The 13,726-nt window shown below is 35.9% G+C and overlaps 1 protein-coding gene across 2 annotated transcripts in view; it reads right to left on the bottom strand.

The window, feature by feature from the left end:
- The window catches only part of snx27b (sorting nexin 27b), a 29,792-nt gene that overhangs the window by 13,026 nt on the left and 3,040 nt on the right, over positions 1 to 13,726 (bottom strand). For both annotated transcript variants that reach the window (XM_005158092.5, NM_200540.1), the window contains 3 exon segments: positions 7,270 to 7,501; positions 6,988 to 7,180; positions 6,834 to 6,898 (listed from right to left, as the gene is read on the bottom strand). In XM_005158092.5, coding sequence (XP_005158149.1) covers positions 6,834 to 6,898; positions 6,988 to 7,180; positions 7,270 to 7,501 — 490 coding nt within the window.

The raw sequence follows: 13,726 nt of genomic DNA, 5'->3' as shown, positions 1-13,726 counted from the left end.
CCAATACAATGCATTTAGGCTTTAAAATTTGTGACACAAATTGATTTCAATAGTGTAGTACATCATGTTAAACAAATTGTAGAAGACTATAAACTGATGATGCAGGCTGATGTTTTATATTTAAAAAAAAACGTTAAAAATAAATTAAATATTTCTATTAGGTTTTTATCATTGAAAGTGGGGTGATGCTTATTTCTGGGCTAGCATACAAAAAAAAAAAAAAACATCACCACTGTAGAGATCCACGTACTAGTCAGTTACAGAATAAACGGAATGGAATAAAACGGGGACACAAAACATTTTTACCATCCTAAGATGCTTAAAATCAGTCCTGGTGTCCCAGCCCCAGAGGACAAACCCTGCATGTTCAGACAGAGTGGTCATGTGATTAATGAGGATGAACGGCTATATAGTCATTAAGGACTTTGAGCAAGCAGCTGCTGATGGAACAGCAACGGCATTCTGCTATTGAACATGCGAGATGTTTCATGATGCTGTACTGTTACCGTTTATTGCAGGCGAACAGCTCAATGACTAACACTGATTTATGATATGAGGTTTTTGGTTACAGTAAACCACCATTAAATGGCAAGAGTTTCTTGGCACAAGTAGACTACCTGCCACAACTCTGTGAGTTGCACAATTATTTAATTTGTGTTCATAACACAAACATGAAAAAAGAGTTTTAAAATGTTTCCAAGCTTTCAAAACATTTTACCTTGTTTGTGTTATTTTACTACCTTCACAATTATTTAAAATATAAAACATTGCTATTTACAACACGAAGGGTAGTTTTTAATCCCTTACTTCCCCACCAAGAAAAAAAATGCTTGGATTGCATTTCTTAACACCTAATGTCGCTAGTTAACACACTCAGTGCAGTTGTTTTTCAACACATCCCATAATTTCTAAAATATCAGCCTGTACCAAATGGTTGATATATTGGTTTATGGTAAAAGTACCAGAATTAATACATATACTATGAAAAACCTGAAAATATGAAGTGTAAGACCAATTTATTTAAAACATAATCAATATATATATAAGTACGATATTTTAGATTCTCATTTAACAAGTTTTCTTGTTTTGTCTTTTTTTAAAATAAAACCCTAAATCAAATGTAGAAGGGCAACAGGATTATTTTTGTTTGATTTTTTTGTAAACCAATACTGTTGTGTGTGTAAACCATTATTTAAAACAGTCATTATTTAAAACAGTAAAAACATGGCCAACGGTTTGGTAGAGGGACAGTCAAAGGGTTAATTATGTTTTAGGAGGGACAACTCTCAGATACTATACTAGTGTTTTCGGAACCACACTACAGCAATCTTTATTATATTTTATATACTATAGTATTTACAAAGAATGCTACATCATAATGTAGCCAGTATTAAATATTGTGAACTGATAAACTGTAACAAATACAGTAGTAACTTAGAGATGCAGACATTGAATAAAAGAGTCAACACTACGAATCCCTTTGATCACAACACCAAATAGCCCAAAACTCCAGGAGGCAGAAGCCCTGGGGGCCATGAAGTCACCACAGAATCTAAAAATATGACAGATCACCTTTATTGCTGTTCAGTGTATCAGTTCACACGTGATAATGGTATCAGTAAAAAATATCAGTGATTAAATTTTTGGAGGACTACAGCAGGCAACTATTTCAGTCATTTTTGTGATTTAATCAACACATTTTCCTTAAAGTCTCTACTGCCCAAGGGTGTAGTTTCATCCCATTTTTCTTTTTTTTTTTTACTCACCAAATGAGCGACCCCAAATCCATACACTGTAATGTAAAGTAGGGACACACTCAAGGCAGTAGCGATTTTGGAATACTGCACAATTGAAAAGTCAACCACCGAGGAATGAAAGCAACTTGACCTGTAATAGTAATTGTTTCTAATGCAATGCATTTCTTTTTCACACTTAATAATTGTGCACTGAATGCTAAATTATTAATGCATGCAAAAGTGTTTTGAATGTGATTTTTTCCCCCTGCCAACTGTTTGTATTCGGTGTTTGAGGCAATGACAGACTCTTGTCCCAAAACCAAAAGTTATATCACAAGTTTGGCAAAATTTCGACTTTCAACTGAGCGAAAAGCCAATATAGATGAGCCAATATACAAAATAAAAGGTCCCTGTGACACACAGCAATACATCAGATCTGAGGTCTGCATGCAGCTATTGAAGCGCAGCTGCCCAACTAACAAGCAAATCATAGAGCAACCTCAAAAAGGACAACTGAGGCCGCTACTAGCCAACAGTCAGGAGTAGCTAAAATCTGAAGCCTTAGCAAAATCTGTCAAACACAGCTGTGATAGTGATAAAAAAAGCCTTTTGGCCTCTGTTATGCTGTCTATCTAGTGAAGGAAATCTGGCAAAAGAACAATCGGCACCTATCAATTTTATGTACACTACAAGCAGTGTAGCCAAAGTCATTTCAATTTAAAATTATATTAAAATTACAAAAATTAATATACTATCAATTGAATTTCTCATTTAATAAACAAAAAATATTTTAAAAAGTAGGCTAGACAGTTATTTTTCATTTATTTAGAGATAAAAAAAACAGACTCTATTTTTATATTCTGGGAAAGGCATAAGACTAAAAAAAATTTCATCCAATTAAAAACTACCTCTGTATTCCTGCAACTGCAATATTTACACAAATATTTCTTATTCAAATCTTCAGCAACGCTATTTAACTCATAAATTTTTTTTTACATTTATTTACACCTTAACCGTTTTTTGTATGACATGGCCATTAAATATACAATGTTCCTTAACCAGATGGTTTTTCAAGTTACTTTTAAAGAGAATGTTACTTCAGTCATGTTGTTGTAATGTTTTGAGAAGACTAGTAACACAATTTTTAAAAAATCGAAATCGGTCAAACTTTATAAAAAAACCTAGATTTTTTTTTTGCCAAATCGCCCAGCCCCAAGTTGAATCCTTACTCGTTCACCGTCATAACTCACATCAAACTTCTTGTGTGTATGTGCGTTTGTATGTTATATGTAGATTAGTTTGTTGTGTTTTAGAGTACCAATAAACTTGCGTTTCGTTTTTAAGACCCGTGTTGATGTGTTGTGTTTTTTTTTAAGTTAATGCCTCAGCTTCAGATATAGCTACCTTACTCAAATAATAAAATACTGTGTTTATATTGTTATTGTTAGCCACGTGATAATATAAAACAGGATTGCTTTACACTTACCGTTTTATTTGCATGACAAATATGTAGGTTAAGCATAAGCTTTGAATAATTCTATGTGAATCACATTTGAATCTTTGGATTTGTATCCTCAAAGTTTATATTTATTTAGTGGGGGAAAAAGAAACACATGTTCATTAGACGCTGGATTCGAACCGAGTTAATGATCGACTGCCTTAAAACATGGCGATGGAGAGAAGCACTTGACTAGCTTGTTCCAACAAGGTGCACTATTTGCACTTCGCCTAAAAAGACACTCTGAAATTGGCATTCTAAACAGTTAAACTATATAGTAAAAGATAATACACACAGCTGCCTAAAGAATGCCGTTTTCACACAGTTTACAGGTAGCTTACGTGCTCAATTTACTGTATCATTTCAGTATGCTCACCATGTTACATAACTGCCCCCTGCTGGCAATGTATTTCTTGTGTTAGACCATGTTGTGCTTTGACGCACTTTACTGCGGAAATGTGCGATTTCTTTTTAAATCAACTGTGCTTTCTCAGTAGCCATATCTTTACCAAAGAGCTGATTCTCACAATCTAATGCACATTTAATGGCTAGGTTATTCAATTATTTATCTGTTTATTTATTTATATAAACACATATGTGCATATACTAGGCCTATTACTTTATAATAATAATAATAATAATAATAATAATAATAATAATAATAATAAATTGAAACAAACTGAAAATGAAAATCTAAAATTTATGTAGGCTATTCAAATAATTCACTTTCTTGTCAGCTTAGTCCCTTTATTAATCCAGGGTCGCCACAGCGGAATAAACCACCAAATTATCCAGCAAGTTTTTTATGCAGCGGATGCCCTTCAAGCCGCAACCCATCTTTGGGAAACATCCACACACACATTCACACACTACGGACAATTTAGCCTACCCAATTCACCTGTACCTTTATATGAGGGGATATTTGGTGGTAATACCGTATAAATCACGCTATTGAATCATCTAAATATATCACAACAGAAATGTTGTCACCAAGACAACCCTATACTTACTATATTGAATGTATAGGATTGAAATTACTTCGCAAACATTTAACGAAAAATAAAAAAATAACTCTCTGAATAAAATCAGCACATATTACATGCCCTGTTGTCACTGTCTTACTGCATCAGCTGCTTCACTGCCTTTCATAAGTCCTCTCCTGTGGCCTGATGGGCTAGTGTGTGGTCGTGAGAACATCACTGAAAGTTGCAGGTCATCTGGGAACTTTCGGTCACTTGTTTCACGAATACTATGAATTCTGATATCATTCTCAGCTCACGTACTGTTTTTCACTTAATTCATGAATGCAAGTAGGAATATTCAGACGCAGGAAGGTCGTTTAGACACCTCCGTCTGTAAACATTCCATTTAGCAGCAAGCTCTTTTTGTACACTTTCATAATGCGGACACAAAATTGCTTGTGTGCTCACAATATTTGTTTTTTAAATGGGTTTCAGCCTCCAAACAAACAGCATCTGCATATCGATGAAGTTAGTGCTATAGATGGTTATCAGGGTAGTTTTTGCAGAGGGTGCAGATTAGGTCCAGGACACACTTAGCCGATGGTTGGCCATTGGGCTTCGCCTGTCCAGCTAATTTATTTGGTGTGTTCCACACTTTGCCTCTTATCAGGTCAACAGTGGAGCTCATTGGCCGGATTCGATGTGTAGAATTGGCATCAGGCCGAAGAGAGCACTCTGACTGGTTGTTCAGCAACAAATCAGAGCATAAGCAAGTAAACAATTCAAGCCAAGTAGGGTCACAAAGAGGCCAATGTAGCTACATTTCTTAAAGGGCACCTATGATGATAATCAACTGTTGGAAGCTGTTTTACAGAACTGTCTGTAGGTATGGTATGTCCACTTTCATTTTGGAGTCATATAAACCTAACATGTCTCTTTTTAAAAAATTCCTGATGTTAAAATAGGACACAAATCCAAGTAGTTTTGAGGCCCACCGCAACATGGTTTTCCACGCCCACCAAATTGATTCTATAGTCAAATTGAATGTTTCTATAATAACATGTATACACATCTACAGAACATGACTTTTGCAAATGAACTGGAATTAATATGTTACAACTCTCTGTGATTTTTATAAGTTTTATAAGTTTAAAACGCTTTTAAAACAGAGCATGTTAGTAACAAAGACAGTAAAATCGATATGTAATTCTTAACCGCTATAATCACCACAGCTGCATGTTGTAAATAAACGCTAATATGTGTATGTGTGTGTGTGTGTGTGTGTGTGTGCACTGCAAACAGCATTTGTGTGTGACTCATTTCAGAAAGGCTTGAATAAACTCCAACACAAATACATCAAATAAATTTAATTGGTATTTTTGACTAATGAGCTGTATTTTAGCTTCATCCAAGTCTGTCTGTCACTGTGCTGTTTATCTGACGTAACACACAAGCAGACACGCATATGGGGGTGGGGAGAAGCAGCTCATTTGGATTTAAAACCACAGGCTACAAAAACAGCTACAGAGTATTCAGACACCAAAATGGGCAGAATCTTAGGCTATAATAAATTATCTGATGCGTACTTTAAGCTGAAACTTTACAGACACATTCCGGTAGACACCAATTGCTTATCTTACATCTTGTAAAAGGGGTAAAACAGGTGCCCTTTAAATATTTGCAAATGATGTGGATAATTAAATTATGGGACATATTTGGACGAGCTAATCCCTCTTTGGTGAGGGACAATTACTGTGACAATAATACTAAAAGCTACTTTGTATACGCTTTGTCTGTGTGTCGGAATTTCGATTTCCCTTTGCAGAATGAGAAAACAGACTACTGCCCTCCGCGGAGCAGAAAGAACCGCTTTTTTAGAGCCGCTCTCGTTTCAGTCAGCTTTTATCCATTAGGTGTGTTCATGCACAGCTTTTGGTCTATACGTGAGTTAGTCAACAGCACAGTTGGGTATCAGTAGTGCTAGTTGTTTGGAGTCAGCTTGGTATGACCCAGCCCTTAAAGGTAAAAGCATTGTAAACAATGTTAATTTTCCTGAAAAGACTGACTGATGTTTTAATTCATAAGATGTCAATGTCCTGTATCATAAAAAGCCTGGGTATAATTTTTGTTCACTTGAATTTTATTAATTACCAAGAAGAGTTTCAACTAAACATCTTTTTTTAATCTTGTACCGAAGTAACAAATAAACAAATAAAAATTATTAAAAAGTCAGCAATACCCTAGATCAGGGGTGTCAAACTTGCTGGAGGGCCGCAGCCCTGTACAGTTTAGTTCCAACCCTGCTTCAATATACTTACCTGGAGGTTTAAAACAAGCCTGAAGAACTCTTAGTTTGATCAGGTGTGTTTAATTAGGGTTAAAGCTAAACTGTGCAGAGCTGTGGCCCTCCCGGAGTTTGACGCCTCTGCCTTAGATGGCCTGAGGATTTTTGACTGATCTCTCTTTAAAAATTGAATTAAACTCATCTTTATTTCTATAGAGCTTTTTACTATGTAGATTGTTTTAAAGCAGCTTAACATTAATGAAGTTGTGGTCAATTAAAACCACTTTGTTTCAGTAATCACAGTTCAGTGTAGTTTTCAGTTCAGTTTACTTTTACTACACAAAATGGCTTACCTCATCAGACTCCGACAGAAACTCCTGCATGATGTCGCTCTCCCCGATTACCCGAACAGAGCATACTAGTGAAATGAACATGTTGGAAACATTCGTTAACAATTATATTCCAGATTTTCATCTTAAAACCCCTTCCTGTGCCATCTTCTCCTACCTTTCTCCAAGTATTCCTCCAGGCCTCGCCTGCGAGCATCTAGCTGTTGCTCAGACAAGGAGAAAGGCCATTTCCCTGGCAGCTTGGGAAATGCAAAGTTGGCAAATTCTCTCTTTAGATTCTGATGCAAGATGGCAAACTCCCGATAGCGCTTTGAGCATAACTGCCTGCCTGCCATGTACACGTTGTAGACCTGACACACACAATAAAGGAAAATAATTCTGAAATTATCCGGGGATAACATCAGACTTAATTGTGGCATAAAAAAGGCACAGCACTCACAACAAACTTCTCCCCACTCTGCTCCACGTGTTTGTAAGTGGGCACAGAGATGGGCACGGCCTGCTTGTCACTGTAGTCATAGCAGGACTGTGAGGAGCCGTCGTCTCCAGGATCAAGACTGTCTGTTTCTGGCTGCGGAACTGACAGGACGGCCAGGACCAACTCCTTCTCTCCTGCTCGAATTAGATCCACCACCTGCTTATGAGTGGCCCCTTCCACATTCACCCCGTTTCTGTGGACAAAAAGAAGGATCTGGTTACAGAATTAAGCTTATGCTCTCAGCCAACACCTTCGATGAATGTGATGTCAAATGGTTAATGCTAGAAATCCTGGCTTTCTGGGAGCTTTTAGAGAGTTAGGTTCAGATCAGATGTCTCCTAAATCTTAACTACTACTAGGGTGAGGTTCCTAGGTCTCCTTTTTCCTGGTCTAATCTTTTCAGGGCTCAATAATAAATACAGCAAGCTGGGCTTCTGCCAGCATAAGAGTTTCAGGAGAGTTGAAAGAACTGCTACCCACTCTTTTAGTCCTGTGCTGTGATTCCACAGAAATTTTTTTTTTTTAAATTTTTTTTTTTTAAAGAAAACTTAGAAATGTAACCTTGAAAGCAAGAGTAAGAGTTATAAACTACTAGACAAATTTGTACCAAATGTCCTTTTCATAAAAAAAACAAAAATGAATGAATATAGAGTTACATAATTAGCTATAATTTCCAACTTGTTTTCTTGTTTTCTAAAAAACGACAGATTATAACTAATATAAACAAATGAAAAAAAGAACGCATTCAGAAAGAAACGCTGATGCACTTGCATTGTTTACAAAATTAAAATTTACAGAAAAAATTAAGCAGCACATCCATTGTCCAACATTGATGAAAAAGTTTAATTCTTGAGTGCCAAAACAATGTTACATTATTTGTAATAATGAAAAATAAAGGGTGCTAAAAATTCAGCTTTGCCATCACATGATCATGAATGAAAAAATAAATAAATAAAATTAATAAATAATAATAAATAATAATAATAATATAATATTATATCACGTTTTAATTTTAAATTAAAGTGGTTGTTTTGAGAAAAATAACTGATTTTATTTCAGACAAACTAAAATAATTCATACTTTCTCCTGAAGAAAACTTTTTTTAGGAAATATTATATGAACACTAAAATTTGTTTTCTTTGTCTGTCTAAAACATATATAGTAGGTCAAAATTATTATTAGCCATTTCTATTCTTTTTAAAATATTTCTCAAGTAATGTTCGTTATTTGACAGACCAGTATTCCTTTAAATCCTTTTTTTCCAGGGTTATCAGGGCAGATGACTTTGATTAAGACCTTCTCAGTCATCTCATGAGAACATCTTAATTAATTAATTTAAATATATTCATTTATTTGTTCATTTTCTTTTCAGCTTAGTCCCTTTATTAATCTGGGGTCACCACAGCGAAAAGAACCGCAAACTAATCCAGTATATGTTTTATGCAGCAGATGCCCATCCAGCTGCAACCCATCACTGGGATACATCCATACACACTCATTCACAGTCATACATATGGGCAATTTAGTTTACCTAATTCACCTATACCGTATGTCTTTGGACCAGTGGGGAAAACCAGAGCACCCGGAGGAAACCCATGCGAACATAGGGAGAACATACAAACTCCACAAAGAAATGCCAACTAACCCAGCCGAGGCTCAAACCAGCAACCTCCTTGCTTTGATGCGATCATGCTACCCACTGCAACTTAATATTTTTAAAGAGACCAGTCAGAAATCTGATTCTCATCCCAGCCTTGTTCTCTTTAAAAATTTAATTCGACTCATCTTTATTTCTATAGAGCTTTTCACAAGGTAGATTGTGTCAAAGCAGCTAAACATGAATGAAGTTGTTTTATTGCCATATCAGCAGCATTGGCTATTCATGGCAACAGTCAATGTACAATGTACTGTATCATAAAGAGCCTGTATCACTGTTCGCTTTAATTTTTATTAAATCACCTAGAATAGTTTCAACTAAACATCTTTTTAATCTTGTACTGAAGTAGAAAAAAAGTCAGTTGTACTAGATATTTAATAACAGTTTCTTAATTATCATTTATTGTAAAATAAATAAATAAATAAACAAAAAGAAAGAAAAGAAAAAAATTAACAACACCTTTCTACACATTTTCCGTGCTGGATAAGTTGGCAGTTTATTCTGCTGTGGCGACCCCAGATTAATAAAGAGACTAAGCCGAAACAGAAAATGAATGAATGAATGAATATATATCACATATATTCATCTTCTTTTTTATTATTTACTTCTGCTTAAAATCAGGTTTCATTACTGCCAAAGTTCTCTGAGAAGGACTTAATCAAAAGTCTTCTACCCTGATGACCTAAGAAGTACCTCAAAAGCAAACAAGCTGTCCAAAAAAAGTTTTCAGCAAATACAATGTAAGATCAATGGTACAAACAAAGTGTTCAAGAATTACTCAACCACAATCATCAGTGCATTAACATGCAATCTTTTGTTTCTCACAGACACTCAAAGATTTTCTCGATCAGCCACTCTCAGAAAGGCTGAACCAACCGCATCCTCACTCTTTCCCTTTACAGTGAATAAAAGAGCAAGTGAACCATTTTATTTGTTGCCCATGGAGGCATTTCAACTATGTCTCTAACCCAGCCTACGTTCTTCTTCTCTTTGACAGTTCATAGAATAGAGGAGAGCAGGATAAACTGCTCCCAAACTGCCTCAGTCCAAAAGCACTTCCACATCTGAAAGCTGAACAATATATCATTTCAGCATCAATATGGCAATGTGCAAATCTGCAAGTCACATCGCAAGTGAATTTGAATCATTTGGGCACAAAAAATTTTTTAATTGGCACTATTCAAGGTTTATTTAATTATTTACGCAAAGAACACTACACCATGTTATTTTATCTTTAATTTAATGAAATCCTGTACCATAATATTGTTAGACTCCACCAAAAACCATAATGCCCTGATTACTTCATTTTTATCTTTGTTCTAATCATTTTTATCCTGGTTTCTTTTATTCTTGGTTATGTAAAACACTTTTAATTACCATGTGTATGAAATGTGCCATATAAACTTGCCTTATTGTTTTCAATGCATTATCTTTCAATATAATCTTTTCGATAAATTTAAATTTTTTTTATGCAGGTGAACTTCCCTACAAAATCATCCCAAACAATGTAAAATTCTAAATTATTTTCAGAGTCATCTTGTGCAATTATATTCATATTGCAATGTATAATCGTGGAAAACCAAAATATTGCAATGTCAGATTTATCCAATATTGTGTAGCCCCATTTGACATAACATTTAGCTTTAACAATGCATATTTATAACATAAACACAGTAATATTCCAGCATCAATATCAAATCATATTTGCTTTAGTCACATCACAGGATGTCCAATGTTGAGTGCTATTAAGGTTTAGCAGGAACCACAGTTCAGAACACATTAGATTTGTGGAGTATTGCAGAGATCAACCATAATAGAGTAAAAGCTTATTGTCTGCGTGTCTTTTCATGGCCTGTGGCTGTGTGAGCATTTAAATGATTTGATTATTCAATTTCTGTACCTGAATACTGTTTAACTTCCCAGAAAACCATAAAGCACCATTTATTTCACTATTAGCACTTTCACTTTTAGCATTTCACCGCACCACTCCATTTACCCATGCTTGCAATTTCTTTATTAAATTTTGTGCATGGTTCACTCCCTTACAGAAGCACCCAGATCAACCTAAATGAATGAGTTCTTTCTAAATAGAGCTATTTAAGTCATTTGGCGAAAATGTACTTTGTTATTCACAGATGATGTTGTTCTGTTGGCCTCATCGGACATGAACTTTCAACATGCACAAGGGAGGTTTGTTGCCGAGTGTTAGAACGAGGCTGAGATGAGAATCAGCATCTCCAAGTTCTAGACTATGGTGCTTCACCGGAAAAAGGTGGCTTGCTATCTCCAGGTTGAAGGAAAGTCCTTGCCCCAGGTGGATCTTGTGGTTTTGTTCAGAAGTGAGGGAAGGATAGAATGTGAGTAATGTATGGATACCGGTCCGTTGTGATAAAGAAGGAGCTGAGCCGAAAGGCAAAGCTCTCGATTTACTAATCAATCTACGTTCCTACTCTCACCTATGGTCATGAGCTTTGGGTCATGGCTGAAAGCACAAGATCTTTGATATAAGCCACCAAAATGTGCATCAGTTAAACACTGACAGTTAGTGTGGGAAAACATAGCTGCTCAAGTTAATGTGTAATTTTACATTTAAAGTATTTCAATATTTAAGTATAACAAAATAAGTAATGTAGTGTGTGACGTTTATAAAATTTTTACAAGAAAAAGTGGGGAATTTGCATTAATTTTTAATTTTAATTTTTAATTGTATTAAATTACATAAAATACGCTACCAAATATCAACAGTAAAACCAGAATTTGCAGAGGTAGAGGAAGCTGCATAAATCTTTTCTTTATTTAATAAACGTACAATGCTGATACACAATGAACACGTGATGGCATTTAAAGCCATGAGACGCAGAGAACAGATGCTCTTGACACGCTCCAGACTTTCTGGAGGTCATTAATAATATAACAACATTAATACTGACATGGTTAAGGCATTTTAGAATGACCAAAACAACATTTCAGATGTTTTACGGTGCGCTCAGCCTGCTGGTTTGTCCATTCACACACATTTTCATCTTCATATGATCACTTATAACAAACCTTTTTAATGTGCATATGGAACTTGATCAGTAAAAGTGTTTCCATTGCAGTTTATACGCATCTTTTCTTATCGAATAAAAGTTTATCCTACTCGGTTATGTGCATGTTTTTTATGCCTATTTTTAAAAGTTATGTCCATCATGACGTTTTCATCATTTTTTTATGCGCATATCCAAAATGAGCATTCAAATTGGTTGTTGGAAATGTAAGGCTAAGGCGAGAAATACCGCTTTGTCTTTAAAAAAAAAATCGGAGACCAATAGAAACTTAGAGTTTAGAGAATAAAACCTGCTCCTGACCAGGTTAGGTTCACAGAGTAAGCTACCACGGTAACTGACTCAGAGTTATAGTTAACTCTATTTCAGGAGCAAGCTTGACTTACCCTGCCTTCTCGGGTGTGACAACCCCTGCTATTTTGAAACGGAAAACCCAGAGTTTCTCTCATTTCAGGGTTAAAATACTCTAAGTTTTCAACTAACCTCTTTTCTGAAACAGGCCCCAGATGTAAGCTTTTATTTTGTGTTTACCTTATGATTAAATTTGTTGCACGTCTGCTGGTTCCCACCTCTGAATGAGCGAGTTTTAGCTACTGGTAGAACATTCAGAAAAACATAATACCCACAAAGAAACTATACACAGAAACATAAAAACCTACTTTCAGCTTGCGTTTCGGAAGTGTTATTGCAGAGCAACAAACACAGCAAACAGAAGTATAAATGCACAGCACCCACAAGGCAGGCGCCGTGGATCACGCTGATCACTCAATGCAGAAGTAGAAATCAGTCTTTAGATTCATTCAGGTACTGTATATACAGCGCTGCAGGGATGACATCCAAACCCAGAAACAAAGCCAGTCACACTTTTTTTGTTCCATTGACTTCCATTCATACAAATGTAAATGCATCACAGCAGAAATGCAAGCCTATGCAAAGAAATTTCACATTTCAACTAGGACTGGGTGATTATTTGAAAAGTAATCGAATTCAATATTCAGAATCTATAATTGATCAAATTTTTCCAGGTCATTTTTTTCAATTACTTTTCCAAGTAGTGTTAGGCCGATAGACGTTGCCATCATCCATCGCCGTTGGCTGACAGACACCACGATGCTGAGCCGGCATCGCGATCCTCTGCCCCGCCACCGTTGCAGATCCACTCGTGAAAAATACACTCAGGCCCTGTTTACACTAATAGGTCTTAGTTTTTAAATGGCATTAGAACGAAAAGAATCCACATCCACACTGGCGTTTAGCATTTCTGAGCAGCCCTCCTTTCACACTACCGCTGAAAACGCACATTACGTGACCACACACACAGGCAGACACAGACGCACACACACTGTCATGCGCTCGAGACAGCGGGTCCAGGCAGTCAGCGGGTCAGTAGACTGCTTAAATCTTTCACTTTCACACTTGTACTTAGTAATTTTAGCAAACACCTCAGACACTGTTGGTTGGTTCCTGTTGGTTGTGCACCTTTTACCAACTAAGTTTGTGGACGCCATTATAACGACCCAGATCACACTGCCTATTTACGTGTCCTGCAGAAAAAGGGATAGACAGGTGGTAATTATGTGTGTAACTTATCTTTATTCATTTACTGTATGATTTGTTTATGGGTAAAACAAAGACCATGCAGGTCAGGTAGTTAAAATTGTAGGCTATAAGTAATTAATTCGGTATGAATTAAATAATTGTTCATAATTATTTACCG

This window comes from Danio rerio, chromosome 16 (assembly GCF_049306965.1).
Source record: "Danio rerio strain Tuebingen ecotype United States chromosome 16, GRCz12tu, whole genome shotgun sequence".
In the NCBI taxonomy this organism is placed as follows: domain Eukaryota; kingdom Metazoa; phylum Chordata; class Actinopteri; order Cypriniformes; family Danionidae; genus Danio; species Danio rerio.
The sequence above is the reverse complement of the archived record's forward strand: the minus strand, read 5'-3'. Positions and strand labels throughout refer to the sequence as shown.